At 37.5% G+C, this 23,209-nt stretch overlaps 1 protein-coding gene across 4 annotated transcripts in view; it reads left to right on the forward strand.

The window, feature by feature from the left end:
• Positions 1 to 3,049: 3,049 nt before the first annotated feature.
• Positions 3,050 to 23,209, forward strand: part of IBTK (inhibitor of Bruton tyrosine kinase) — a 51,274-nt gene continuing 31,114 nt past the window's right edge. For 3 of the 4 annotated variants that reach the window (XM_009947163.2, XM_086482484.1, XM_086482485.1), the window contains exons 1-12: positions 3,050 to 3,538; positions 6,918 to 7,014; positions 8,404 to 8,528; positions 9,512 to 9,622; positions 10,857 to 11,027; positions 12,169 to 12,286; positions 14,111 to 14,291; positions 15,458 to 15,581; positions 17,562 to 17,739; positions 19,282 to 19,456; positions 20,302 to 20,895; positions 22,170 to 22,256. In XM_009947163.2, coding sequence (XP_009945465.2) covers positions 3,215 to 3,538; positions 6,918 to 7,014; positions 8,404 to 8,528; positions 9,512 to 9,622; positions 10,857 to 11,027; positions 12,169 to 12,286; positions 14,111 to 14,291; positions 15,458 to 15,581; positions 17,562 to 17,739; positions 19,282 to 19,456; positions 20,302 to 20,895; positions 22,170 to 22,256 — 2,285 coding nt within the window. In that variant the 5' untranslated portion in view covers positions 3,050 to 3,214. Of the gene's footprint in view, positions 3,539 to 6,917; positions 7,015 to 8,403; positions 8,529 to 9,511; positions 9,623 to 10,856; positions 11,028 to 12,168; positions 12,287 to 14,110; positions 14,292 to 15,457; positions 15,582 to 17,561; positions 17,740 to 19,278; positions 19,457 to 20,301; positions 20,896 to 22,169; positions 22,257 to 23,209 lie in introns of all 4 variants that reach the window. The other variant, XM_086482483.1, reaches the window with a different exon arrangement.

Genomic DNA, 23,209 nt, shown 5'->3' on the forward strand with positions numbered 1-23,209 from the left:
ATGTCACCATAATGGAGTTAGTGAGAGGCAGGCAGGGTTGTGTTTCTGTCTAGTAGCAGACTTTATTCTTTTAATGTGTGGTTTGTTGTTCACAGTATTTTAGTGTTTGGTGAGGCTAGAGCTCAGGTGCTTTAAAGAAGTTTTTCTCTGGCCTCCCTGTTCCTTTCCTGTAATGGCACAAATTTCTTTGGAACCAGTATTTACTTCCTTCAGAGTAGTTTTCTCGTGCAATTCCGTGTCTTAAACAGGTACGTATCTGCATGAGGGAAGGTGTGGCATGGGGCACAGCAGGGCTGCTTCGTTGGGTGGTGGTGCCATTTCATACCAGTTTACCTAACAGAGTAGTCAACTTTATTTTATGACTCTTCTGAGTAACTTTTCTTTATGTTATTTTTATTTTTTAATTTTCTTTGTAGCAGTAATAGCGATGTCTTAGCAATGAATTATATTTAAGATGTGCTTTACAAAGCATATGTAAAATTCATACTTCTGCCACAGCATAATTTGCCTAATAGCACGTTGATGAAATTTGACAAACTGGTTTGAGGATAATAGCACTTTTGATGTTTTTTCTACAGACCTCCAAATATTTTTTTTAAAAATTATTACTATTTAGAAGAGTGTTTGATGCAATGGCAATCTGAGTCTGGTGGTAGCAGTCACCTGTCACACTTTGTTTCCTTGGAGCAACAAGTCAGGCTGTCTTCTTGAAACTAGAGGTTTTTTGCAAGGTTGCGACAGGGATTGACTTTTCTTTATAGTCTGAGGCTTTAGAGAAGGTGAAAGGAGAAGAGTCCGCACAGGTACATGTTAAATGGCTTGTGTTACTGCAGAAGTGTGTATGTTCGTTGTAAATTGCCCTGGAGAATGAAGTGAAGCTTGCTGGGACAAATGTAAGATAAACAGATGTGGTCAATTTTGGTCTCTGAAATATTTTTGGATGTTACTCCTGGTCAGTGATGAGGGACTAAATTCTAGTGAATAAAAACTACTATTTTTTTTCCTTCATTTGCCTGCTGTTTAAAATTGTTTTGAAGGTACATACTGAACAACTTCTGATCTGTAGATTTCCATTCCAAGTATTTAATCCCTTCTGAATGAGGTGGAAGAATAATTGTTGAAGGCTTTGTCATGAGATGTTTAAATGAATACTCTTCAATTAGAAATGTGGTTTGTGTTTGGTTTTTTTTCTTGAAAGTTTAGATTCCGTTACTAGTGTTTGCTCTAAGGTGGTTTGGTGGCAATCTTGATAATTCTTGAAGGAGGAGGAAGGCTGGGATTTCTGTTTTCTTTTCCAAACAAAATCACCTTTCCCTGACCACATGTCCTTGCAGACGGAGACATTAACAGAATACAGTTACACATTCAATGCTTCAGGAGCAATGAAAGCTAAGCTCAACAGGCATTTTTTGGGGGATGGGGTGGTGGCAAGGAGTGGGGTGTGCACATTTATACTGACTGCTGAGATGGGAAGATAGCAGGGTGGGGTTTTTTGTTTGATTTGTTGTTTGCCATCCCGTCGTCGTCCGTCCTCCCCCCAAGATTTGTTAACATTTTTAACTTTATTTATTTAGCTTTCATGATGGCATTGTCCAGCTTCTTTTGGAATATTTTACTCATGGGTAGAACAACTTTAAACTACAGTTTGGACAGCAAGCAGAAGCATCAAGGAGTGTAACACATCGTTGAATACTACTTCACTCAGTTTGCAACTTATGCTTGAAAGATGGAAGTGTGATGTTTTTTGGGATTGAATAGCAGTTCACGTTAAATTAGGCAGTGTGTCAGTGATGTATATAGTTCACTTTTTCTGTTTTAGGTGGGTTTATGTGTGAATTTTTTTATACTGCTGTCTGCACTTTGTGTACTGTAACCCTTTTAAATATAACTGCACACATTTAGTAGGCTAGGTGAGTGCTTCTGTCACGACTTCTTTACTTTTGAGAAAGTGGATGCCAGAGAAAGATGAATATGCTAAAGTGTGCACAGATAAGCAGAAATGCTGTATGCCCCAGACTGACTATATTTTCAGGAAGAAGAATTTTTATCTTTGCCTCCTTTTCCTTCCTCTTTCCTTCCCCTTCCAACCTAGACCTTCACTTCTTCCTGACTGTCACAGGAGCTTTAGACCTTAGCCCTGCGTGACTGCTAACAGCCTAAATTCATGTCTCTTGTACAAGTTGCTTTTCTTCGCTCTGTTGCCATCCTTCCTCTCACCATTGTCAGCGGCTCCGCGAGTGGTGGAGAGGAGCCTTCCTGTTGATTCTGCAGAAGAGACTTAGTAGGGAGATGGTAGGCATTCAGGCCAGGGAAGCGAAAGTGGGGCAGAATCCATTTTTGCAGGCTAAGGGAAACTGTGGTGGTCCCTCCCCTCCTCCTGGGTGTGACTGACAAAGCTTCTGTTAGCCAAGGTGTACTCAACAGCTGTGGAGATTTTTTGGTGGGTGGCTTTTTGGTTTGTTCCCCCTCGTCCCAGCAGTCTTTTAATTCAGTTCTTGTTTTCTGATCATAAAGTAATTATATAATTAGACAGTAAACTATCAGGGTCCTAAGGACCCTAAGGCTGGGAAAGCAAACTTTTTTTTTTCTCTTCGGATGACTTTTTTGGATCCATTTCACTGTGCAGCCTCAAGATTTATGTCAAAGAAAGGGAGGAGGTGCCGTTGGAGACTGGGGTGGGGAAGGGAGTTATGTATTTTTAAACTGACTGAATGTCGGAGTATAAGCTTGAATGGCAAGGGGCAGGTCAGTTGACCCTTGCCACGTTGCTGCTGTACTTGTAAGCATTAGGTTGATGTGCATTTAAATTGGTACAGTTGCTGGGAAAAAGAGTTTTTGTTTACTAATCTATTCTGGTTTCTTCTGTTTCAGGTCTCCCTTGCAATTATGGAGTTTTAGAAGAATAAGGTAGTGTAGAGGGGGAATCCCCCTCTGCACACTTGAGGTGGTTCACTTCTGGGATTTTCTATGGACAAGAATATTTGTTACATAAGATGGTGAAACAAAACTTCTAAAAATATATATTTATAAATATTTATTTGGATCAAGTGCCAAACATAGCAGTACAAAGATTTCTGATGGCAGCTCAATAAAACGTTTTACATCCTTGGAATTACAATTTTTTTTAAGGCACTGTGTTGTGTACTGAATTGGAGTGCCTTGATACACTTAAGGGTTGTTCCCCTTAAGGAGAGGAGCAGCTTTGGAAGTGAAGATGAGTTCTCTCATGCCAGACTGCACTTCAAAGTGTCGATCTCTACAGCATGCTTTGGATGTTATTTCTGTAGTAACCAGAGGAAGTGAAGGCCAGATCAAGGCTTTTCTCTCTTCTTACTGCTACAATGCTGCAACTATAAAGGATGCCTTTGGTAGAAACGTTATACATCTTGCTTCGTCTTGCGGCAAAAAAGGCGTGCTAGACTGGTTGGCTGAGACCAAAGGAGTAGATCTCTTGGCAAAAGACAAAGAGTCTGGATGGACAGCTTTGCACAGAAGTATATTTTATGGATACATTGATTGTGTTTTGTCATTACTGAAGGTGAGTGATTTGCAGCTTTAGTTTTCCTTGGTATCTACAATTTTTAGGGTTGTATTGGTTATGTAAAAGTGGGTTTTTAAACTCAACTGAAGGCCTCTTGAGGGCTGTCTTAATTCTGTGTTTAGATCATGGTGCATTGATGTACTTGAAGGTTGTTTTTGTGTTCATAAAAGATGTCTGCCTTCCATGCAGAAATAAGCACTGAGTAAGGATCCCTGGTTAATTTTGGACTTCCTTGAAGACTGGTTTGTGTGGATGATATTGGGGTCACGATTGTAAAAGTGGAGAGTGATCAGACTAAAGATAATCTGAAAATAGACTCTTTAGTAATTACACCAATTAGTGGTTTTAGAGAACATAAAATAATGCAAGCTTAAATGGAGTTATAATTAGAAATGGATCTTACATTTGAGAGATAAGCACTTCAAGATACGGAGCACTTTATTAAGCAAATCCCCATTTCATTCATATGTTAACCAGGGCTTTTGCTCAGTCCTCCTTCTTACTTTCTTGCAATTGCTGTTTCTTCCCTACCACTTAGCAAGTTCTGTATATTTTTGATTGCTCTTCCTTCTGTTCCAATTGCAGGAAAGGGAAGAGCTACATATGGTTGAGATATTCAGGGTCCCTGTAACCGTGTGAGAAAATTAAATATTTGTGGTTCAGAGTTACTTAAATGCAAACCTTTTAAGGCAGAGAATTTTCCATTTTGAGTTCAGCCTTTGTGAATTGCAGTGAGTAGCCATTTGTAAATATAAAACTCTGCTTTCAACAGGTTTTTAAGCAAAATTGGTGTGAATCCAGTATTTTTTAGTTCTTGAAGGTCTGATAACTGTTAAATATGTATTTCATATGCTGTACGCTTACATAGCGAGGAGGTTTTCACTTGACAAAACCAGGTGTTTGTATGAGAATTGTGCATGATTCTGTTCTGTAGAAAAGTGGAAACTGTGTATGTGATGTACGAAAAAGTAATCGGTGCTCTAGTGTGTGTGTGTGTGCCTGTATCTTTGATATTTGTTTACAGGAGGCCTGTACAGGTTTCCCCAGACGTATTTTACTTTTCTGTCTGTTGCGTAAATGAGTGAGACTTTTCTGATAGCTAGCTCTGCTGTGCTTTTCTAAGAAGCAGAATGAAACAGCTGATGGACAATGCTCTGCCTCCCAGTTACTTAATGGAAGTCTTTCTGCTGTACTGCATTATAAAAGGGTTATGTTCTTAAGGTATTATAGCAACAATGGGAAGGGGTTATAGAATAGAATTACAAAATAGCTGAGCTAGAAAGAGATCTATGAAGGTTGTCTAGTCCAACCCTCATGCTCAAACAAGATGTGCTAGAGCAAATTGCCCAGGACTGTTGTTCAGTTTGATCTGAACATCTCTGTTTCAATGTTTTTAATACCAGTGCAGTAGAAATGGGTTTTAGGTTTAAACAGAATTTCTTATGTTTCAATTTGTGCCCATTGCCTCTTGTCCTGCCATGGGATATCACTGCAATCCCTATCCCTCACCTCCAATCAGCTATTTATTATACATATTGATAAGATAGGCTGCCCCCACCTTCTCTAGGCTAACCATCCCAGCTCTCTCAGCCTCTCCTTGTATGTCAGATGCCTCAGTCGTTATTTTCATGGTCTTTTCCTGGACTTGCTCCTGTATGTCCATGTCTGTCTTGTATTGCAGAGTCCAGACCTGAACCCTGCACTCCAGCTGTGGCTTGCCAGTGCTGAGTAATGCCTGCTGGCAACACTCCCACTTGCAGCCCTGGGTGCTTTCACCGTTCTTAGCTGCTAGGACACATTGCTGGCTTGTGGTCAACTGGTTGTCCACCCGGAGCCCCAGGTCTTTTTCTGCCAAGCTGCCTTCCAGGCCGTTGGCCTCCAGCTGTATGGGTATACTGGGTTGTTCCTTCACAGGGCCAGGATTTGCATTTCCCTTTGTTGAACTTCATGAGGTCCCTGTCAGCTGATCGTTCCAACCTGTCAAGGCCCCTGTGAATGGCAGCACAATGCTCTGGTTTATCAGCCACTCCTCCTGGACTTGTATCATCATCAACCTTGCTGAGCATGCTCTCTGTCCTGTCATCCAGGTCATTAGTGAAGATGTTAAACAGTGCTGGCCCCAGAATCAACCCCTGGGGTACTCAGTAGTGTGGATGACAGACTTCTGTCGTGGGCTAGAGGCAGTCATGACTTATTCTCAGACTGTATCTAACTACAAGTTTTGCCGCTCAGTCATTGCGGTTTGTTTTTACAAATTCAGACCACGTGAACATCACTGCAGCCTCTGTTCTGCTTGTAAGTGACTTGCACAGCTGCCAAAGAGAAGAATATCCAGCTACCTGTTAAATCATAAAAATAGGTCAGTCTTTCCATCATACAGTGAATTAATACCAGCGCTGTTGCTGGTAGGGCTGCCTTTATAATTTGGAGAATGTATGTTGCTGTTCTTATGGCTAGTGCTTTTCCAAATGAAGTTACAGGTTAAAATCCCACTGCGGATGTAACTAGCTGGCCTTCTGTCATGCTTGAATGAGTTGTGCTCCCTCGATTTTTGTATTTCATGCATTTACCTCTTAAGTGTGAAATTCTGTGAGGTTTTCCTTTATATTAGCCATGAGCTGTGGTACATAGGTACAGCTGTATATTAGGTTCTGCTCGGGGACATCTGCAGTTCTTCCCTTCAGGGATGTGATTGATGACACTTGACTTTCTTAAAACCAATTCTGGTGTAGCAGCGCTTTTTTTGTACTGAGAAAATGGTATTTACAGAGAATATCTACCTCCCTGTGAGTTCTAAAGGAGTGACCTGTTCATGCTTTGTGCTTCTGAAGCTTCCCTGCTACTGTCTTGTCTGGCTGTTCATGTCCTCTTGCCTTTTCTCAGCAACTGTGAACCACTGTTCCCTGCTTGTTTTCAAAGCCGTAGTAGTTTGGTGTGGGTTTTTTTATTTTTTTTTCTCACTTCTCTAGGGTGTCAAAACTGTTTCTGTAAATATGCCAGTATAAGCAAATGTGTTCTTTGAAGCTGGTAAGTGCATTTTTGGTAAATACTTGCCCTTCCTATATCTCAGTGCTTTATCTTCAAGTGTATTTCCTTTGTTTTTCACTGATTACATCCTATTACTCTGTCAGTATTTATGCAATAGAATCCCAGTTAATAGATCAACATGATGTATATGTGGCTGAACAGAATTACACTGTTTGTTTTTTTTTTCAGATTTGCTTATAGTTTACTTGAATCTGAAGATTTTCTTTTATCAGTATTAAACTTCAGTTAAAGATTTGTTTAGCTGCTGAAATGTTTACTGGCTTACTTCAAGCTGTGGAGTTAAAAGTAACTTCTGTTTTTCTCTTTCCTTCCTCCTCTTCTCTTTCAGCATGGTGTTAGTCTGTATGTTCAGGATAAAGAAGGCTTATCAGCCCTGGATCTTGTGATGAAAGATAGGCCAATCCATGTGGTGTTCAAGAAAACTGGTAGGAAATCAAATAGCTTAAATTGTATTTTACAGGGAGATATGTTTCAACAATGTATTAATGTATGTACCAGCGTAGACAATATTTTCTAATTAGGACTGTGTAAGTTATGAGATACCAAAAGATATGAGGTCACTAGTATCATAAGACAGCAGGTGCAGAATCTTGGCAGTAGGCACAGGATGCACATATGTAGCAAAAATGAAGGAATAATAACTGACTTAGAGGTCAAAAAAAAAAAAAAAAAAAGGCAAGTGATATAATGGGTAAGCCAAAGAGGTTGTGGAGACTCCGTCCTTGGAGATACTCAAAACGTGAAAGAACGTGGTCCTGGGCAACCTGCTCTTCTAGCTGACCCTGCTTGAGCAGAGGCATTGGACTACATGACGTGCCTTTCAGCCTCAATTATATTGTGATTTTTCTCTGTTATCTCAAGTTATCAGAGACACTTCAATGTCTTTGAATTTGATAGAGTAGTTTACATCACTTCTGTGTGTTTTGTGAAAGGGGAAACATGTTCTTGAATCTTCAGAATATTTTTAGACAAGATAGCTTTGTATAAGCTAGTTACAGTCACTCTAAATACTGTTTCTCCAAATAGTAAATGAGTATGTAAGAATAACTCTGAGTACACAACTTTTTCTTTGTCAGGCGAGTAGCTTTATCAGTAGCTTTTATTTTTATGCTGTTTTATACTGTTCTACCCCCCCTTCTGACCCCTTTTTTTCTCCATGTGCCCAAGTTCAATCTTGTTGTACAGTGAAATTTGGTCTTTTCGGCTTGTTTCCACTCATTTTAGGTAATTTTGGTTACAGACATCCTGAGTTTTGGATATTTTTAATTTTATCTTGTAAAATATGTTAAAATTATTTAATCTCCTTAATAGTGGTGCAACATGATCAAATATATGTTGATTTCAGTTTTTCACTCATCAGAAAATGGTGTTCAGATATCACTGTAACTGAGAGGTTATTAAAATATGAAAGATTAGTTTTTGGCCATACTTCTTATTTAAAAGTGCTTATAATTTTCACACAGGACTGCATAATGTTTTTTTGGGAAGGGTTTTTTTACTAAAATGAAGCAAAGCATGTATAACCTAAGGTAGTAGTGGTTGTCTTCTGAAAACGTAACAAGTAAATCTGCTGCTGAGGAATGTTTGCATTTTCTGCAGCTGGAAAATATTTATAAGTAATGTTGAGCATTTGTACATTATTGTAAAAAAATTTTATCATAGCACCTTACTTCTCGTAGGAATAAATATTTTTAGAGTAAAAAACAGCTTTCCCTTTCAAATTTTAAATAGAAACAGTAGGAGTTGCTTTTCAAAGTCAGTATGCATAAGATTGGTGAGTTTACAAGCTCTAGAGAGAATTTTTTTCATTGCAGATCCCACAGAAGTCTACACCTGGGGAAACAATATAAATTTTACTTTGGGTCATGGTGGTCAACAGGGTAAACATCATCCTGAATTGGTGGACCTTTTTCCTCGAAATGGAGTGTATATCAAACAGGTATTCTTGAAGTATTACATAGGCTCCTTTCTGGGTGAACTTGGAGGGGTGTGTGAAAGGGAACAAGTATCATAGATGTTACCAAGTTTTGAAAATTTGCATGGAAAAAAAAAGTTTTGTTTGAGTTTTTTGTTGTTTGTTTTTGATGTTTTGTTCTCCTCCCCCCCGTCTCTCTTTCTTTCCTTCTAGTTATTTCTCAGCAAGCAGTTCCCATTGATCTGGCAAGCAGCTTAGAGCATCTAAGGAGTACTAGAATAGGCTATATTATATTCCTCCTGCCCCCCTCCCTCCCCCCCAAATCACCTTCAATAAAAATTTTGGTTCTCTGTTTTGGTGGGGAGAATGTTGGGGGGTTTTTTATGTGATTTAGCTTGGATATATGGCTTGTATATCATTAAATGAATTCAGTTTCTGACTTCCTCTGTGAATCCCATAGTGAACTGAAGTGGGAAAATGAATCTGTTTTTACATGTTGAATTAAAATCCTTCTTGTGTTGAAAGCAGTATATACTGTGAAGCACACTTCCTGTAGCAGTAGTTTGGTCCCCAATAACTTCTTGGGGCTTCAGTTTAAGAATGTTTGAAAGTTTAAAGTACAACTTGAAGAAGCATTCAGGGCAGACAATCTGTACTGCAGTCTTAATGTGTCCTTCAGCTCTTCTGAGGCAGCATTGTTGCCCTTAAAACTCAGTCTTTTGAGCTTTTGTTAGCCTCTAGGACTATGCTTGAACTTACTTTAATAAAAACAAACTGTAGGTCTCTTCAAGCAAGTTAAGGCAATATGTAATAAATTTGAAGCAAATATTTTATGTTCCTTGTGACTTGATTTGGCAGTCCTGTGCTTTAATACTGGTAGCTTGCTTGTATTTTTGTGAACAGATTCTTCTCAAAGTAGTTTTGGCAGGTGTTTTCAGATTATCCAAGAAAACTAATTTGTCCTATACTGCCTCCTTCTCACCCCTTTTTCCCCCTTTTTCTTTCAGGTGGTACTCTGCAAATTCCACTCTGTGTTCCTTTCCCACAAAGGTCAAGTTTATACATGTGGGCATGGACAAGGAGGACGGTTGGGTCATGGTGATGAACAAACATGCCTGGTATGTTATCTTATGCCATCTCGTGTAGCCTAGCATGATATAGCTCTTATTTCAAACAGCAAGTCTAAAAAGTGAATTAGAGTTTCTGGGAGTGCACTTTCAAAAAGACTTTGCTGTTGATTTAAAAAAACCACAACCCTTGCTCCCCGCCAAGTAACAGGAAAAAAACCCTCTCCAGTACTACTAGTGAGGTGGCAGAAAGTAGAATAATATGCATTTAAATATGTTTTATTTTAAGATCGCTAGATACTGTGGTCAAACATGTGTAATGGTTGAGTTGTTTTAAAGGCTAGCTGATGGCAGATAAGTGGAAGTGTTTTTTGACTGGGCTGGCTTCTTAAATAGGTGTGTGATGCCATCTGATGAGTGTCAAGGCTGGTATAAAGGAAACAGCAGTACTGTGCAGCTGTAGTGGCATGAAAAGTGATGATAAGGTTGCTTCTTACTAGACTTGCACAGTTATTAAGTGAAAACTCACCTATTGTTTTAATTTGAATAGTACATTGTTGCGATATGCAAAACCAAAATTTGAGAAGGCTAAGATATGATGACAATACAATTCTTAGACTTCAGTAGCTTATCCTGTGCACACTACCTGGTAGTGTGCATTTAGTTTGCAGCACAATAATTTTTTAAAATTTCTGATATCCAGTATTTGATAGAACTTGTTACTATGTTGCTGGATGTTGTAGTGAAGACTGGAGCTCAATTCTTAATGCTTTCAAAAAAAAAAAAAAGGCAATTCTATACAATTATAATTTTTTTGCAAATTGCTGTTTTGAAATTGGGATTTTCTCCAGTTGAATAAAGGAGAACTCGTGTTAGAGTGCATGAAGAGTCAAAGGTACAGAACTGCTTCCTTATTCTGTGGCATTTTCTTAGGATTATCCTGTCTTTTGGAGGGAGAAATCTTTATCGCACATGGTAATTTAAAAAGAAAAAAAAAAGAGGTAATAGTTAATATTTGTCCTGCTGTCCTGAAGATATTTCCAACCTAATTTTGGAGCAGGTAGTTTAAAAATCATCTTCCTTGATTTCAAATGAAAGTAGTTTGTCTTACTGCATTGGATGTGGTAGTTGCGTTAATGAGTGTATTGTATGTTCAAATGTGTTTTCATCTGTAGATCAATATTTGGCTGTGACCTTCTGTTGGTGTAACTGTAGTTTCATAGATGGCCACTGGTTAATATCAAACCAGTATATTTTTATATCAATATTTTTTTTTCTCGCTCAGGTTCCAAGACTTGTGGAGGGCTTAGCTGGCCATCAGTGCTCCCAGATAGCTGCAGCTGAGGATCACACTGTTGTTTTAACAGAAGATGGATACGTTTACACGTTTGGTTTAAATACTTTTCATCAATTGGGTATTCTTCCTCCTCCTCCTAACTGCAGTGTTCCTAGACAGGTAAAAATAACATCAGTCAATGCTTAATTGTTTGGATTTTTTTAACAGAAAGTAAAATGTGAAGATTATGGAAATAACTTTTAAACTTTTTCAGGACGATAAAGTCAAATGTGAGTTCAGATAAAATCTTGATTCAGTTTTATCATACATCTCAATGTTAAATACTTAACTGTGTCTTGATAAACATCTTAGTTTGTAACCTGAACTGTACTAAAGTTTGTAGTGCTATGTAAGGTACAATTGCCAAACCCTTTTCTTCCCCAAATTGTTCTGTAGCTGAAATGATGTAAAAGTAATAGGTATGTATTACTTGAGATTCATGCACTTTACTCATTTTGAATCGCTGGATGATAGATCTCAGGATTTGATGGTTGTGTCTTTTGATGGAAGCTCTGTGATTCTGGAGTCATAATGCTTTGGGAAGAATAGTGACAGAGAAGAGAGGGTGTGGGCATCAGCAACTCGACTGTATTTCTATGCTCAATCTCTAACTTTTCAATAATTTTTTAAGTTAATAAGAGATACATTACTTTTTATTGAAGAAAGCTTTGTCTGGAGTAGGAGCACATTGTACTAACCGAGTTATAGAAGTAGGAAAGAATAATGGGCCAAAGTGCAACAGGATGGTGTTTTGGGGTACAATGGGGGTGCTTGTCAATAGTATAATGATAGCTGTGTGTCCACAGTGTTTGTTTTGATCTCAATCATCTTGATCTGGAAAATCAAGTTAAATTTGAAGTGTGGAATTAGTAGTGTAGTGTTCTGCAGTGTGTTTAGGCCGTTAGAACTTAACAAACTAAAACTTTTTAGCTGACTCAGGTGCTGCAAAAGTGTCTTCTTTGGCTGTCTTATACACGTCCTGTGCAGTCTTGTTCAACATCTTACACATAAAGACAGCCTAAGGAGGTTTGATTCTAGTTCTGATTAGATAATGCAAAAATTTTGCTTATATTTGTCATTAGTGCAATAGTGCACCACTTGACAAACTTCTGAAATAATCCCAATTTATTAGACTGTATGTGGATTGATGCCAATGCTTCATTCTTAATGACTTTAGGAGATAAATGTTGTCAGAAGTTTGTACATGTGAAATTCACCTGTTGCTGCTTAATATTAAGATGTACTTTGGATTTGTGCTTAGGTTCAGGCAAAAAACCTGAAAGGTAGAATGGTGATTGGAGTGGCTGCAGGCAGATTCCATACAGTGCTATGGACTAAGGAAGCAGTGTATACCATGGGGCTGAATGGCGGCCAACTAGGTAAGGTAGAAGCGTTCTGAAAGTAAAACCCAGCCATTAAAGGATGTTACTTGCACTAAAGCTTCTTCCCACGGAAGCCTGGTTAAAGCTTTCTCTCCTCTCTGTGTGTGTGTTTTTTTTTTTTTTAAATCCAGTCCAATGACATCATCCCTTCACACATCTTTTGAAGAGTGTTTTTCATTACTGCCAGTCACTTTCATATTTTGAGATGATGGGAACTAGTCAGGCTTAGCTCTGATATTTGAACTCTTGCCTTCTATGTATCTTGTGTGGTCCTCCTACTGAGGGCTTTCAGGAAAGAGAATGTTGCTGTTTGTGTTGCAAATTACCCCAAGGTGTGCTTGTCTCCTTCCAGCAGTCTGGCTGGTACTGCCCTTAATAAATGATAAACTAGCATTCAGCTCTCCTGCCTATGTCTGTCTTTTGCCACGCACTGTAAACATGCTACTGATAACTTTTCCATACTAGCTTTTTAAACTGCAATGCTTGCCCATATCTAGAATTTTTTTCAAGGATGCCATTACCAGAATTTTCGTTTAACTCAGTATTATTCTGAAGTCAAGAAGGAACCTAATAAAAATGTATTACCAGCTAGTGAACTTCTTGTTTCATTGTATGAATGGGATATTTTAATTGCTTTTTGTCTTTTTTTTTTTTTTTAATGAACAGGTATTGCAGTATTGGTTTGGATTTGCATTTTTGCAGTTCTGTATCTGTGTGCAAATAAAGCTGTTAGCTAGCTCTGCTACCTAGCGTTAATCTGCATCAATTCTGGCATCAGGTTCAGACACTTTTTTTGTGTTCTTATTTAAGATTGCAAAGATATGTGAAAAAACTTGTCTTTGTCAGAGAAGTATCTTACTAATGAATATTTTTGTTCGGTTGGTTTTGTTTGGGTTTGTTGGAGTTTTTTGTATGCACCCATCATGGAAGTATTTTTGTGGTTGTTTGTAGTGTTGAGATTGTTCTGGTGTGCACATGGCTCAGTTCAGTACCATATGGAAACAGTAATTGGATTGTAAGTGGTATAGTTGTGTTAGCTGGGCACTGTGCTTAGACCTGTGGTAATTAAACTTGCCTCTTTAAGGTGTTTGGGCAGAGCACTACACTGCCATATGACAGGGTTGCTTCCAGTTCTAGAGGTAGCTCTGAGGTAGCTCTGCTGCTTGTTCCTGGATAGTTGCACCCTGATCCGCTCTGTGGTGCAGACCTAAGTGCACACAGAGCAGGGTTATGTTACATGTGGGATTCTTTGGGTTAGGTTTCTTGAGGCAGCAGAGCAGCAGTGGCCTGATTTGGTTTGGTTTTTTAATAATACATTTTCAGAGACCTTACATTAGAGCTCCAACCTTGTCTGTTGTTTCACATAACTGCCTGCCTTTATGCTTACGTGCACTTATAGCAATTTTTATTACAAACTTGTTTGGTATCTTCCAATGACTGAAATACTTACAGCTTATGTCAGTGTGATAGTATTTCTACTGTCTTGAACTGTAATATGATCAAATAAATGTTCTTTCTCTGGAATCAAAGGCAGTACCACTGCAGAGTTCTAACTGCATTAAATAGCTTTCCCTGTAGAATATGCCTTACTTCATTTTTTTGTGTATCAAATCTTGAATGTTTTCTGGTGTTTGTGGTGAACTAACAAGTATGTGTGGTGGGTCTCTTATCTGTCTAATTATTTTGAAGATGAACTACCTAAGTACTTAAAAAAATCTTTTAGGTTTTAAAGGTTCTTCAGAGTAGTGTAGCAAAGTGTCCTTTAAATGCACAATGTGTGGAATGGCAAATAATGTTTTTGGGGTGTGTTGTATTTTCTAGGTTATCTGCTGGATCCTAATGGAGAAAAATGTGTGACTGCACCTCGCCAAGTTTCTGCTCTACACCATAAAGATATCTCTGTGTCCTTGGTCTCTGCAAGTGATGGCGCTACCGTATGTGTTACTGAAAGAGGAGATATTTATTTACTTGCAGACTATCAGTGCAAAAAGATGGCTTCAAAGTATGTATTACTTTTCTAATTTGTCATGAAGAACAGTAGGTGAAGATTTCACTGTAGTCTTATATTTGCAAGCTGTCTTAAAGATTTTTGTTCATAAAACAGAATATAGGGCTCTGGGCTTTCTTCATTTGCAGCTCTCTCATAAGAACTGTGCCTATCTTTTTTGTTTGTTTATTTGGTTTTGTTATTAGATGAAGCTAAGGTGCCACTTGCTGTTGAACAAAGATATTTTAAAAGAACATACTAAGAGGAAATATTTTGTGCCGTAGGTTTAAAAATATTGAAACTGGTATTTTTTATTCCTCTGTTAGCCTGAATTTGTATAAATGCATCTCGGTAGAGGCGCTGAAGTTCTGCTGTTCTATTTAGTTAAGTTGTTACAATTTTTGAATCAGTAATTTAGAGTCTGAATTTCATAATTGATATGTGGATATAGGATGGTATAAAGGGTAATTTAGGTTGCATGGGAGACCTTGTGCCATCATCTGGTCCATATGCTAAAACCTGGATGTAAAACCAGATGAAGAAAGTGGGCCCATGACTCATAAATTTAGGAAATAATTTGATGCCATTCTCTCTTACTTAGATTGCAGTAACAGATTAGAAAAGGTAATTAGCATTTTTGCCCAGCTAACTCCCAGTTAGCTTTTCAGCTTTACTTCAGATTCTAACAGTATTTATTGATATGGCTTATTTATTCTTCATTTTCTACATGATTGTAAGTGAAGGTGCTGGCACTTGTGAAAACTTAATGAAAACAGATAACGTGAATGGGTTTTGACAAAACCCACCAACAACCTGAGAAATGGCCTACTGGGATAGGATAGGTCTTTTAATACGAACAGCTAAATGAAATTTATACAACTGTAATTTTTGTAATGCTGAATCACACTGGGTTTCACTTTCACTATTGAATTTTGTGAAGAACCTGTGGATATGGTGTGACTTCCTTGAAAGCAAAGCAAAAATTACAATCTACTAATAGTCTTTTATTGTCAGTTACGTTAGTAATACCTGTGGCGGGGAAACTAAACCAACGTAACTTTTCAGTGTCGCGACAACTATGTGTTTTTACTGCTTCCTGAAATGAAAAAGGTAACTCTGTCATAGAAGCAACGTAAGTACACAATGAAGAAATACTGATTTAACCTTTTGTTTTCTTTCAGACAGCTGAACCTTAAAAAAGTTCTTGTTAATGGGGGATATTTGGAATATAAGGTAGATACCGAGCATCTTAAAGAAAATGGGGGTGAGAAGATTTGCATTCTAGCGCTGGATGGAGCTGGAAGAGTAAGTTGTGTCCCTGGAATTTGTAATTGTATAGCAAGCTGCGTACTGATTAATCAAACTTTAAACATGAAACAGGACAAAATCGTGCACAGAAAATACCCAGTTCATCTCTGCAGAGCTGCTAGTGATTTTTTTTTTTTTTTAAAGGGCTATGAGAAGACCACCAAAGTAATGTACAGTAGTTTATTTTTAAATCTATGAACATCTAATGGCTTTTCAGTGAAGGTGTAAACTCCTTTGTTTTTACATACATAAGTGGTTATACAGTGTACATAGCCTGTTTGAATTTGTTTGGTTTTTTTTCCGCTCACCTCTCGCTGCACCTACCCAGTCACCTTTTACACCCTCCAGAAGTAGTTTCTGGACTTGAAGTTTTAGAGCTTTTGCTGAAAACAGCTGTTCCGTAGATGAGATGTCCCTTTTATTGTTGAAAAGTTGCAGCTAAACCTTGGTTTAGTATTGATAGTTAAGTGTAGACACTGTGTGGTCTTAGAACTGGCATACTATGGTGGATTTATTATTTTCTTCCCTCATTCTTTCATAGAGTAAGTTTATAGGACCCTTCAAAACCTCAGCCTTTTCTAGAGCTGCTCACTGCGCGATCTAAACCTTCGGTGCCATCTAGTGGTGTTTACAAAAAGGTTTTGTCACTGAAGTGCTGCCTTCTCAAAGAATGTTGAAAACTGAGCTTGTGTGTCAAAATAGGGAGCAGTGTGGGTATTTCCTTTTCTTTCCTTGCATTTGCATTATGTTTTGGGATGATCTGACCTGTTCATTAGGTCATTAGTTGTCTCGGGGATTATAAACTTCCAGTTCAGTGTTTGTTCATGTGAGGTTTAGACTCTAGCATCTGCAGTATTGGTACTGCCCCTTCAACATATTTGGGACACTGCTTTAGCAGTAAGAAACTGCTTTGTCTTCCTGCATCAGTGGAACTACATCAGACTATATTTCATATCTTTCCGTGCTGAATACTGGCAAATGCTGGGATCTTTAGTGTCTTTAGGCATTATAAATTATTGAGTAAGGAGAGGGGTGGGATGTTAATACTTCTGTTTCCTGAATTAGCGCTTCCTGGTTTGTCTTGATTGTACTCTCTTTAAGAGACTACTGTTTAGCTTAGAAAAGAGGAGGCTGAAGGAGGATCTTATCAGTGTATGTGCATACTTGAAGGGAAGAGGTAAAAAAAAAACGGAGCCAGGCTCTTTTCAGTGGTGCCTGGTGACAGAACCAGAGGTAATGGGCACAAACTGAAATAAAGGAGGCTCTGTCTGAGTATCAGGAAGGACCTTAAATGGGAGAAGATGAAACTCTGACTTTAGCACCACTAATGCCACATCTGGGCTTTACCTTGCATGGGATTGTTGCTTCTTGCTCGCTTCCTTCAGACATCTACTGTATATTGTGTTGGGGTCCTGCTGAGCATGCGGTTCTCCACATTTCTGTTGAATGTTTTGAAGTTTGTGCTTGGTCATGATCTCCATTCCAAAACCATGGCTGGTACAGAGAAACTTTAGATTTTTTTCAAACAATTAACAGGAAGTGGTTTAAATTTTGGTGTGCTAGCTTTGAATTTTGCCTGATTTATAAGCAAACCCATTGGACAAATCTGTAAATTAAGAACTAGATTAAACTTGTTTCTTGACTTGACAACACCTTTTGCAGTCCTTGTTGAAATGTCGGTAAAAACTGTGTTATAGATGATTGTTGTGAAGATGTTTGAATATTTAGAGAAGCTTTTCAAATGCCCTTCATGGGCAAATGGGTCTTGATATCATAATAGTTTTTCCCTGTTTTACTTGTGGGTTCTTTTTAATAGATGTCATAACACTTTACGATATGATTTTGAAGAACATCTTTCTCCAGGTATATACAGCTTTGAGATGGCATGTTCTTCTTTTTTAAAAAGTAGTGTGTAATATCTAACTGGTTTTATATGATATGAAGGTTTCCCCTTTCTCTTAAAAAATTGTGTTATAGGTGTTTTGCTGGAAGTCATCTAGCAGCTCCATGAAGCAGTGTCGTTGGGTGTATGGCCGGCAAGTCTTCATGTCTGATGTTGCTTTAAATGGGAATGAAATAATGTTTGTCACGCAGGATGGTGAAGCCTTTACAGGGCAGTGGCTGGAAGAAGGGAAAAAAATCTCAGAAAAGAAAGGTTAGCTGTGATTTCTTAATGTTTTTTTTTTACATACTTCAAATCAATATAAAAGTTTAATCTTATCTTTACAGTCTCTAACAGTATCATGTGGTGAGTTTGTTCTTTCCTTTGTGGCTGACGGTTGGTCGCATTGACCACTAGTGTGCTCTTTCCTTGGTATTAGTAAGAGTTACTTACTTTGCAGCTTTCAGTTAACTTTTAGGTGGAGATTTCCAGGAATAAAAGTACTTCTGAAGAGTAATGGTAGTACAAGAGTCCGATGTAATGATCTTACCACATGTTAGATGACCAGTCCTAAGAGACTGGCATTGAATAAAAGAAGGAGCATGTGCTTGCTTACACTGCTAAGTCTGTGAAACCTTATGAAGTTTCCCAGACCCTTATCCAGGCAGCAAACAGGGTCCAGAACACTTTCCACCTTACTAACTTGGCTCATGTTGGTGGGAGTAGGTCCTGATGGGTGGTTTTTCTGTGAGGAAGATAGATAGCTGCTATAGGACAAGACTTTAATTGAAACTGTCAGCTCCATTCATGTAGGGGTCTTAAAACTCCGGATAGAAATAGATTTACTTCCAGACTGGGATGTATTTGAACTTTATAGGTTTATGTTGCAGTTCTACATCCTTTGATACTGAGAGTCCATCTTTAGTTTTATCAGTCCACTTTTGCATTCTTTTACAGCAAAAATCTCTCCTCTGCTGCTCAATCCAGAGTTGCATGCTAGTTTTACTCTGTTGCTACTTTCCTTTATTCTACACATCACATAGTAGTTCCCTCATTACAGAGGCACCAAATGCAGTTGAAAACTTTTCTGTTTGTCTTGGTGCTGGTATGTGTCTGTAGGCACTCTCTTTGTGCTTATTGCTGTTCTTTTTGTAGTTTTAGTATCTTCAAGGAAACTTCAGATTCCAGACCTGTTGACTAGGTGAATGTCTAGCTGATGTTTATCACTGATTTGTGATGAAGTACAACTTCTGGTTTTTTTTGAAAGGTTTTAATGAATGTGGCAAATGGTACTCATGTATTCGGTTTTCCAGTTCTTGAAAAATAATGAGTATTCAGAGAATATAATGTTTTTTCAGTAGTATTTTGTTAGTTTGAGTGTAACTTAAAGAGATACAATACGAATTCTGAAGGCAGTTGTATTATATCTGCTGTAATCAATATGACAGGAGAAGAAAACAATCTTGCACTGCTGTATGCTGATGCACAGCTTGTTTCACTCCATGAGAGGTTGCATTGAATGTTAGATGGAGTGATTTTCCCTTATATGAGGAAGTGGCAAAACACTTCCGCAAGAAGTTTTGGATAGAAACTCTCCTATATATAATATAAAATCTTATTCTTAAAACGTTTTCCTGTGGTGTTTCAGTTAAGTGAGCTGAAATCTTCAGCATAACTTAGCCTTATTCAGTGACTCCATCAATGGACTTCCAGCAGTCATAAATCTTGCCTTTTTGTTACAGCAGTTGCATTTAAAATAGCTGGACCTTTCTGTGGGTTTTTTCAATTATTTTTTTTTTTTTTTTTATTTAGCAGAACTTGTATCGGGCCTTCAGAATTCTTCATGTGATGTGTCTTGTGAACATGATACAAGCAGCGTGTATGAAAGAATTCGGCTTCAGAAGCTTACTTTTGTCCACCGAGCTGTTAGTATTGCCACCGATCCTAATGGTTGCAATTTTGCTGTTTTGCAGTCAGATCCTAAAACGAGGTATATTCAAAAAGTCAACAACTGTAATTTTTCTCTTTTATGTGTGTGACTGCAATTAAATCATTCTGCTTTTCAAAACCGTTTTTGGGCTCATACAGAAGTAACAGTAAATGTGGTTATCCATACTGCTGGAGAATAGCACTTATTAGTAAACAACTGTGTTGGAGTTATCCAAAGACCTCAGCTTATATGTTTGTGTAATTAGTACAGATAGTGTTGATGTTTTATCTAAAGTGTTTAAGGCAAGTATTTGCGATGTTTTTCTTAACACAGTCTGGGCTTTAAATACTGTAGACATTCAACTCTTCAGTAATCACCAATAATCAGCTTTCAAATAAAATTGAAAAGTGGATCTTTATTCATTTGGAAAAAATGTTTAAAGTAAAATGAGTAAATAGAATACTGAACCATATTTCTTGCACTCTTACAGTAGTTTCCAATACATCTGATAAATAAGTAAAAAAATAGCTATTTTTTTTCTTTCTTACTGCTTTGGCTTGTAATATGAAATACAGCAAATTTTTATGTTTCCTTGTTGGGAAAATGAGATGAAGATAAGATAGTTCTGACAATATGTATTTACTGGCTACATTATAAGACAAAATACTATATTTGATATTCTGAAGCTAGACAGATCTTATATATGTGGTTTAATTGCCTAAATTCCATGTTATTAGTTCTTTTTGTAAAGAATAGGACAAGAAATGTTGAGTAGTCCAGCAATGTAAGAAAAAACCCAAACAAACCAAATGGAAACAACCTCATGCTCTTCATTAAACATACTATGTAAAATTTTATGGAGCTTGTAAATAGTGGGTTTTTTGATGGATTTCATTTTGTTCTAGTCTCTATGAAATTCCAAGTGTGTCATTATCAAGTTTTGGAGAGGATTTTGGCAAACTGCTAGATGAAACAGATGAAATGGACAGCATCCATGATGTGACTTTTCAGATTGGTACAAGAACTTACCCTGTGCATAAATACATCTTGGCTGTACGCTCTGACTTCTTCAAGAAGCTGTTTGTTTCCACTGACAGCCAGCTAGAAACTCCAGACATCTACCGTAAAGATGAAGATGCTGTTGGATGTGATCTTTATGTAGTAGAGAAAGTTCATCCAGATCTCTTTGCATACCTTCTGCAGTTCATATACACTGATACTTGTGATCTTTTGACTCATGGTTATAAACCAAAAATCTTGCATAAAGGAAAATCAGAAGAATATCAAGATGCTTTAATTTCTAACTTGAGCAAAATGAGTTTTGATGAAAATGTTAATGGAAAGTCTGCATTTGAGATTTATAGAAATAATCAAGTGCAAGTTATAAATGAAAAACAGAAGAGCAAATCTAAAAAAGGCAAAGTTGGTGAAGAAGCTAACCTCGTAAAAATGTTGCAAAGTGCTGCAAAGAAGTTTGGACTCAGCAATTTAAGTGGAAGGTAGGTGAAAGAAAATGCATTTATATTGTGGTAAGCTCTTCACAGAGTATTTTTATGTAACTGATCTAACTTTAGTTGTTAATAAAGTAAAAGGCTGGTTGGAGTTTGCCCCTTTTTTGCTTGTTTTATTGTTTGTAAGTATGAATGTTTACAGTACACATAGTGTCATCTCATTAAAGCAACATCAGTTTGTTCTGATTGCTCTTTGCTGAAAGAAAGTATGTATGACCTTTTCGAACCATGTCAGAAGCAGGCTTTCATAGCATGATTATGTACTTAAAGCATCATTTTTCATTAGCCTTCTATATGATGGAAATGTGCCATTGGCCCTTACTGTGTCCTAGAACCTCTTGGACATTTGTATTTAAAACATCTGTCCTGTGTCTGTCTCTCAGACTTGATATCTGATGCAGATGGTCTGACTTTCCAGAGTGACTCTCATAAAACATCAGTACTTGTTTTATTAGAGGCAGCTGATCTAAATGAGTTTTTGATTGATGAATTTCTATGCTGTGGTCCGTAGACTACCAGTTTTTCCATAGATGGTGAACATATATAGTGTAAAACAACACAAAGCAAAGTTAGTCTTGTTTAACTGATGCATTTTTAATGTTACATGGTGAAACTAATGCAGTGAGACCAAATGTCTTTGTAGAACCGTATGACTCAGTTGTGGGTTTTTTTTCTTCGTTTGTCTTTTCTTTTCAAAGGAGGGAATGAGCTTTTTCGGGGTAGTTTTCTTCACTGTATTTTTCGCAAACACTAGAATTAATCAACAAAGATGTGAAGCGGCTGCTAAAACTGAGTTCCCAAGTAAAATTTCCATGTTAGAGCACTTTGCCTTTGAAACTGTATTGCTTTGTAATCTACCATCAGCACACCTGTGTCTTTACCATCCCATTCGCAAGCCTCCTTGATGAATTAGAGTGCTAAAGAAGCCCGTGCTGAAACATATGTCTCTTCCAAGCCAATGTCTTTCCTCACATAACTGGCTGGTAACAGTATACATAACCCTATGTATTTGACCCTGTTGTGTTGGACTTCGACCATAACTGTATTTCATCTAAGACAGTAAATAAGATAGCGAAACTGTGGAAAGAATGTCAGTGACATTTTGCATCTGCAGTGGAGACTTTCAAGTAACATTTGACCTTTTCTGGTTATATTCACAATATGAGCCCGCTGAAGTGCTGGTACTTTGTGAAACTGTCTGTCTTAGTGGTTTGAAATGTATGGTAATTCTGTTACTCATTATTTACGTTAATGATTTGCAGGCTGGATGGAGTCAGATTAGAAAATGGAAAAATTAATGTTGTCAACAAGAAGAATGGGAACAAACCAAAGTTAAATCAGAAGAAATGGTAAACTTTTAAAATCAAAGCTTCCCCTACCCCCACCATCTTTCTTTTACGTCATCTGTTTATCTGTTAAGTGTAGTCTAAGGTTGATCAGCTGTATTCTAACTTGTGGTTACGCGTGTCTCTTTCACAGTAGCTCATGTTTGGAAGTTCTCTCTAGGTGTTTATAGACTGATCTATGAATTAGTAATCTGGAGTAGATTATGGTATATTATTTCTTCTTTTTGCTATACATTGATGTGTTCTGTGGATTAACTGTGTCATGGAATACTAATGCCAGGAGAAATGTTGTGTGGGTAATGCAGTCAAAAAGCAGTTTTGACTTTTGCAAATCTGCTTGCTGTAACGATAAGACTACATGGATTGTAAATATGTGAATGTATTTTTTTTTTTTCTGATTAAGAAAGTCTCCAGAATATCTTTCAATAAAAGAATTCCTTACGCTTTTATCAAGTGACATTTATTTTTTAATCCCATTAGGTTATTTATATTCAAAGGCTTGAATAGTCAGTCTGCTTGTGTAGTAAAAGCTACATTGCATAAAAGTAGCTTTTCACAGAATTTGGATTACATCATTCTTAAAGCATTCTTAATGCATTGTCAAAGCTTGTAGTAGCTACTAACATAAAAGAAATAAATAACTTAACATAGACCATTTAAGATTGACTAAAATTATCCATAATTAATTAATTTGGTCATCGCAGTTTTGGAACAGTAATTGACCATGTTTTGAAGGAAATACTTTAGATGGAATTTTGAGACCTCAACTTTGGACAAAAATTTTCTCTCTTGAAAGTATCGTGCCTGTACTTGGAGGTTCGTTGTATATGATATTATTAAAGTTCAGATGTATTTTATTTTAAAGGGTAAATCCTAGTTTGCTAAAGTAAGCATTTATTTGTAGAGTTTACAAGTTGTAGCTCTTCTGAATAGTCGCAATTCTGATCCTGTTAAAT

Source organism: Leptosomus discolor, chromosome 2, assembly GCF_034619465.1.
Source record: "Leptosomus discolor isolate bLepDis1 chromosome 2, bLepDis1.hap2, whole genome shotgun sequence".
NCBI classification, from domain to species: Eukaryota; Metazoa; Chordata; class Aves; order Leptosomiformes; family Leptosomidae; genus Leptosomus; species Leptosomus discolor.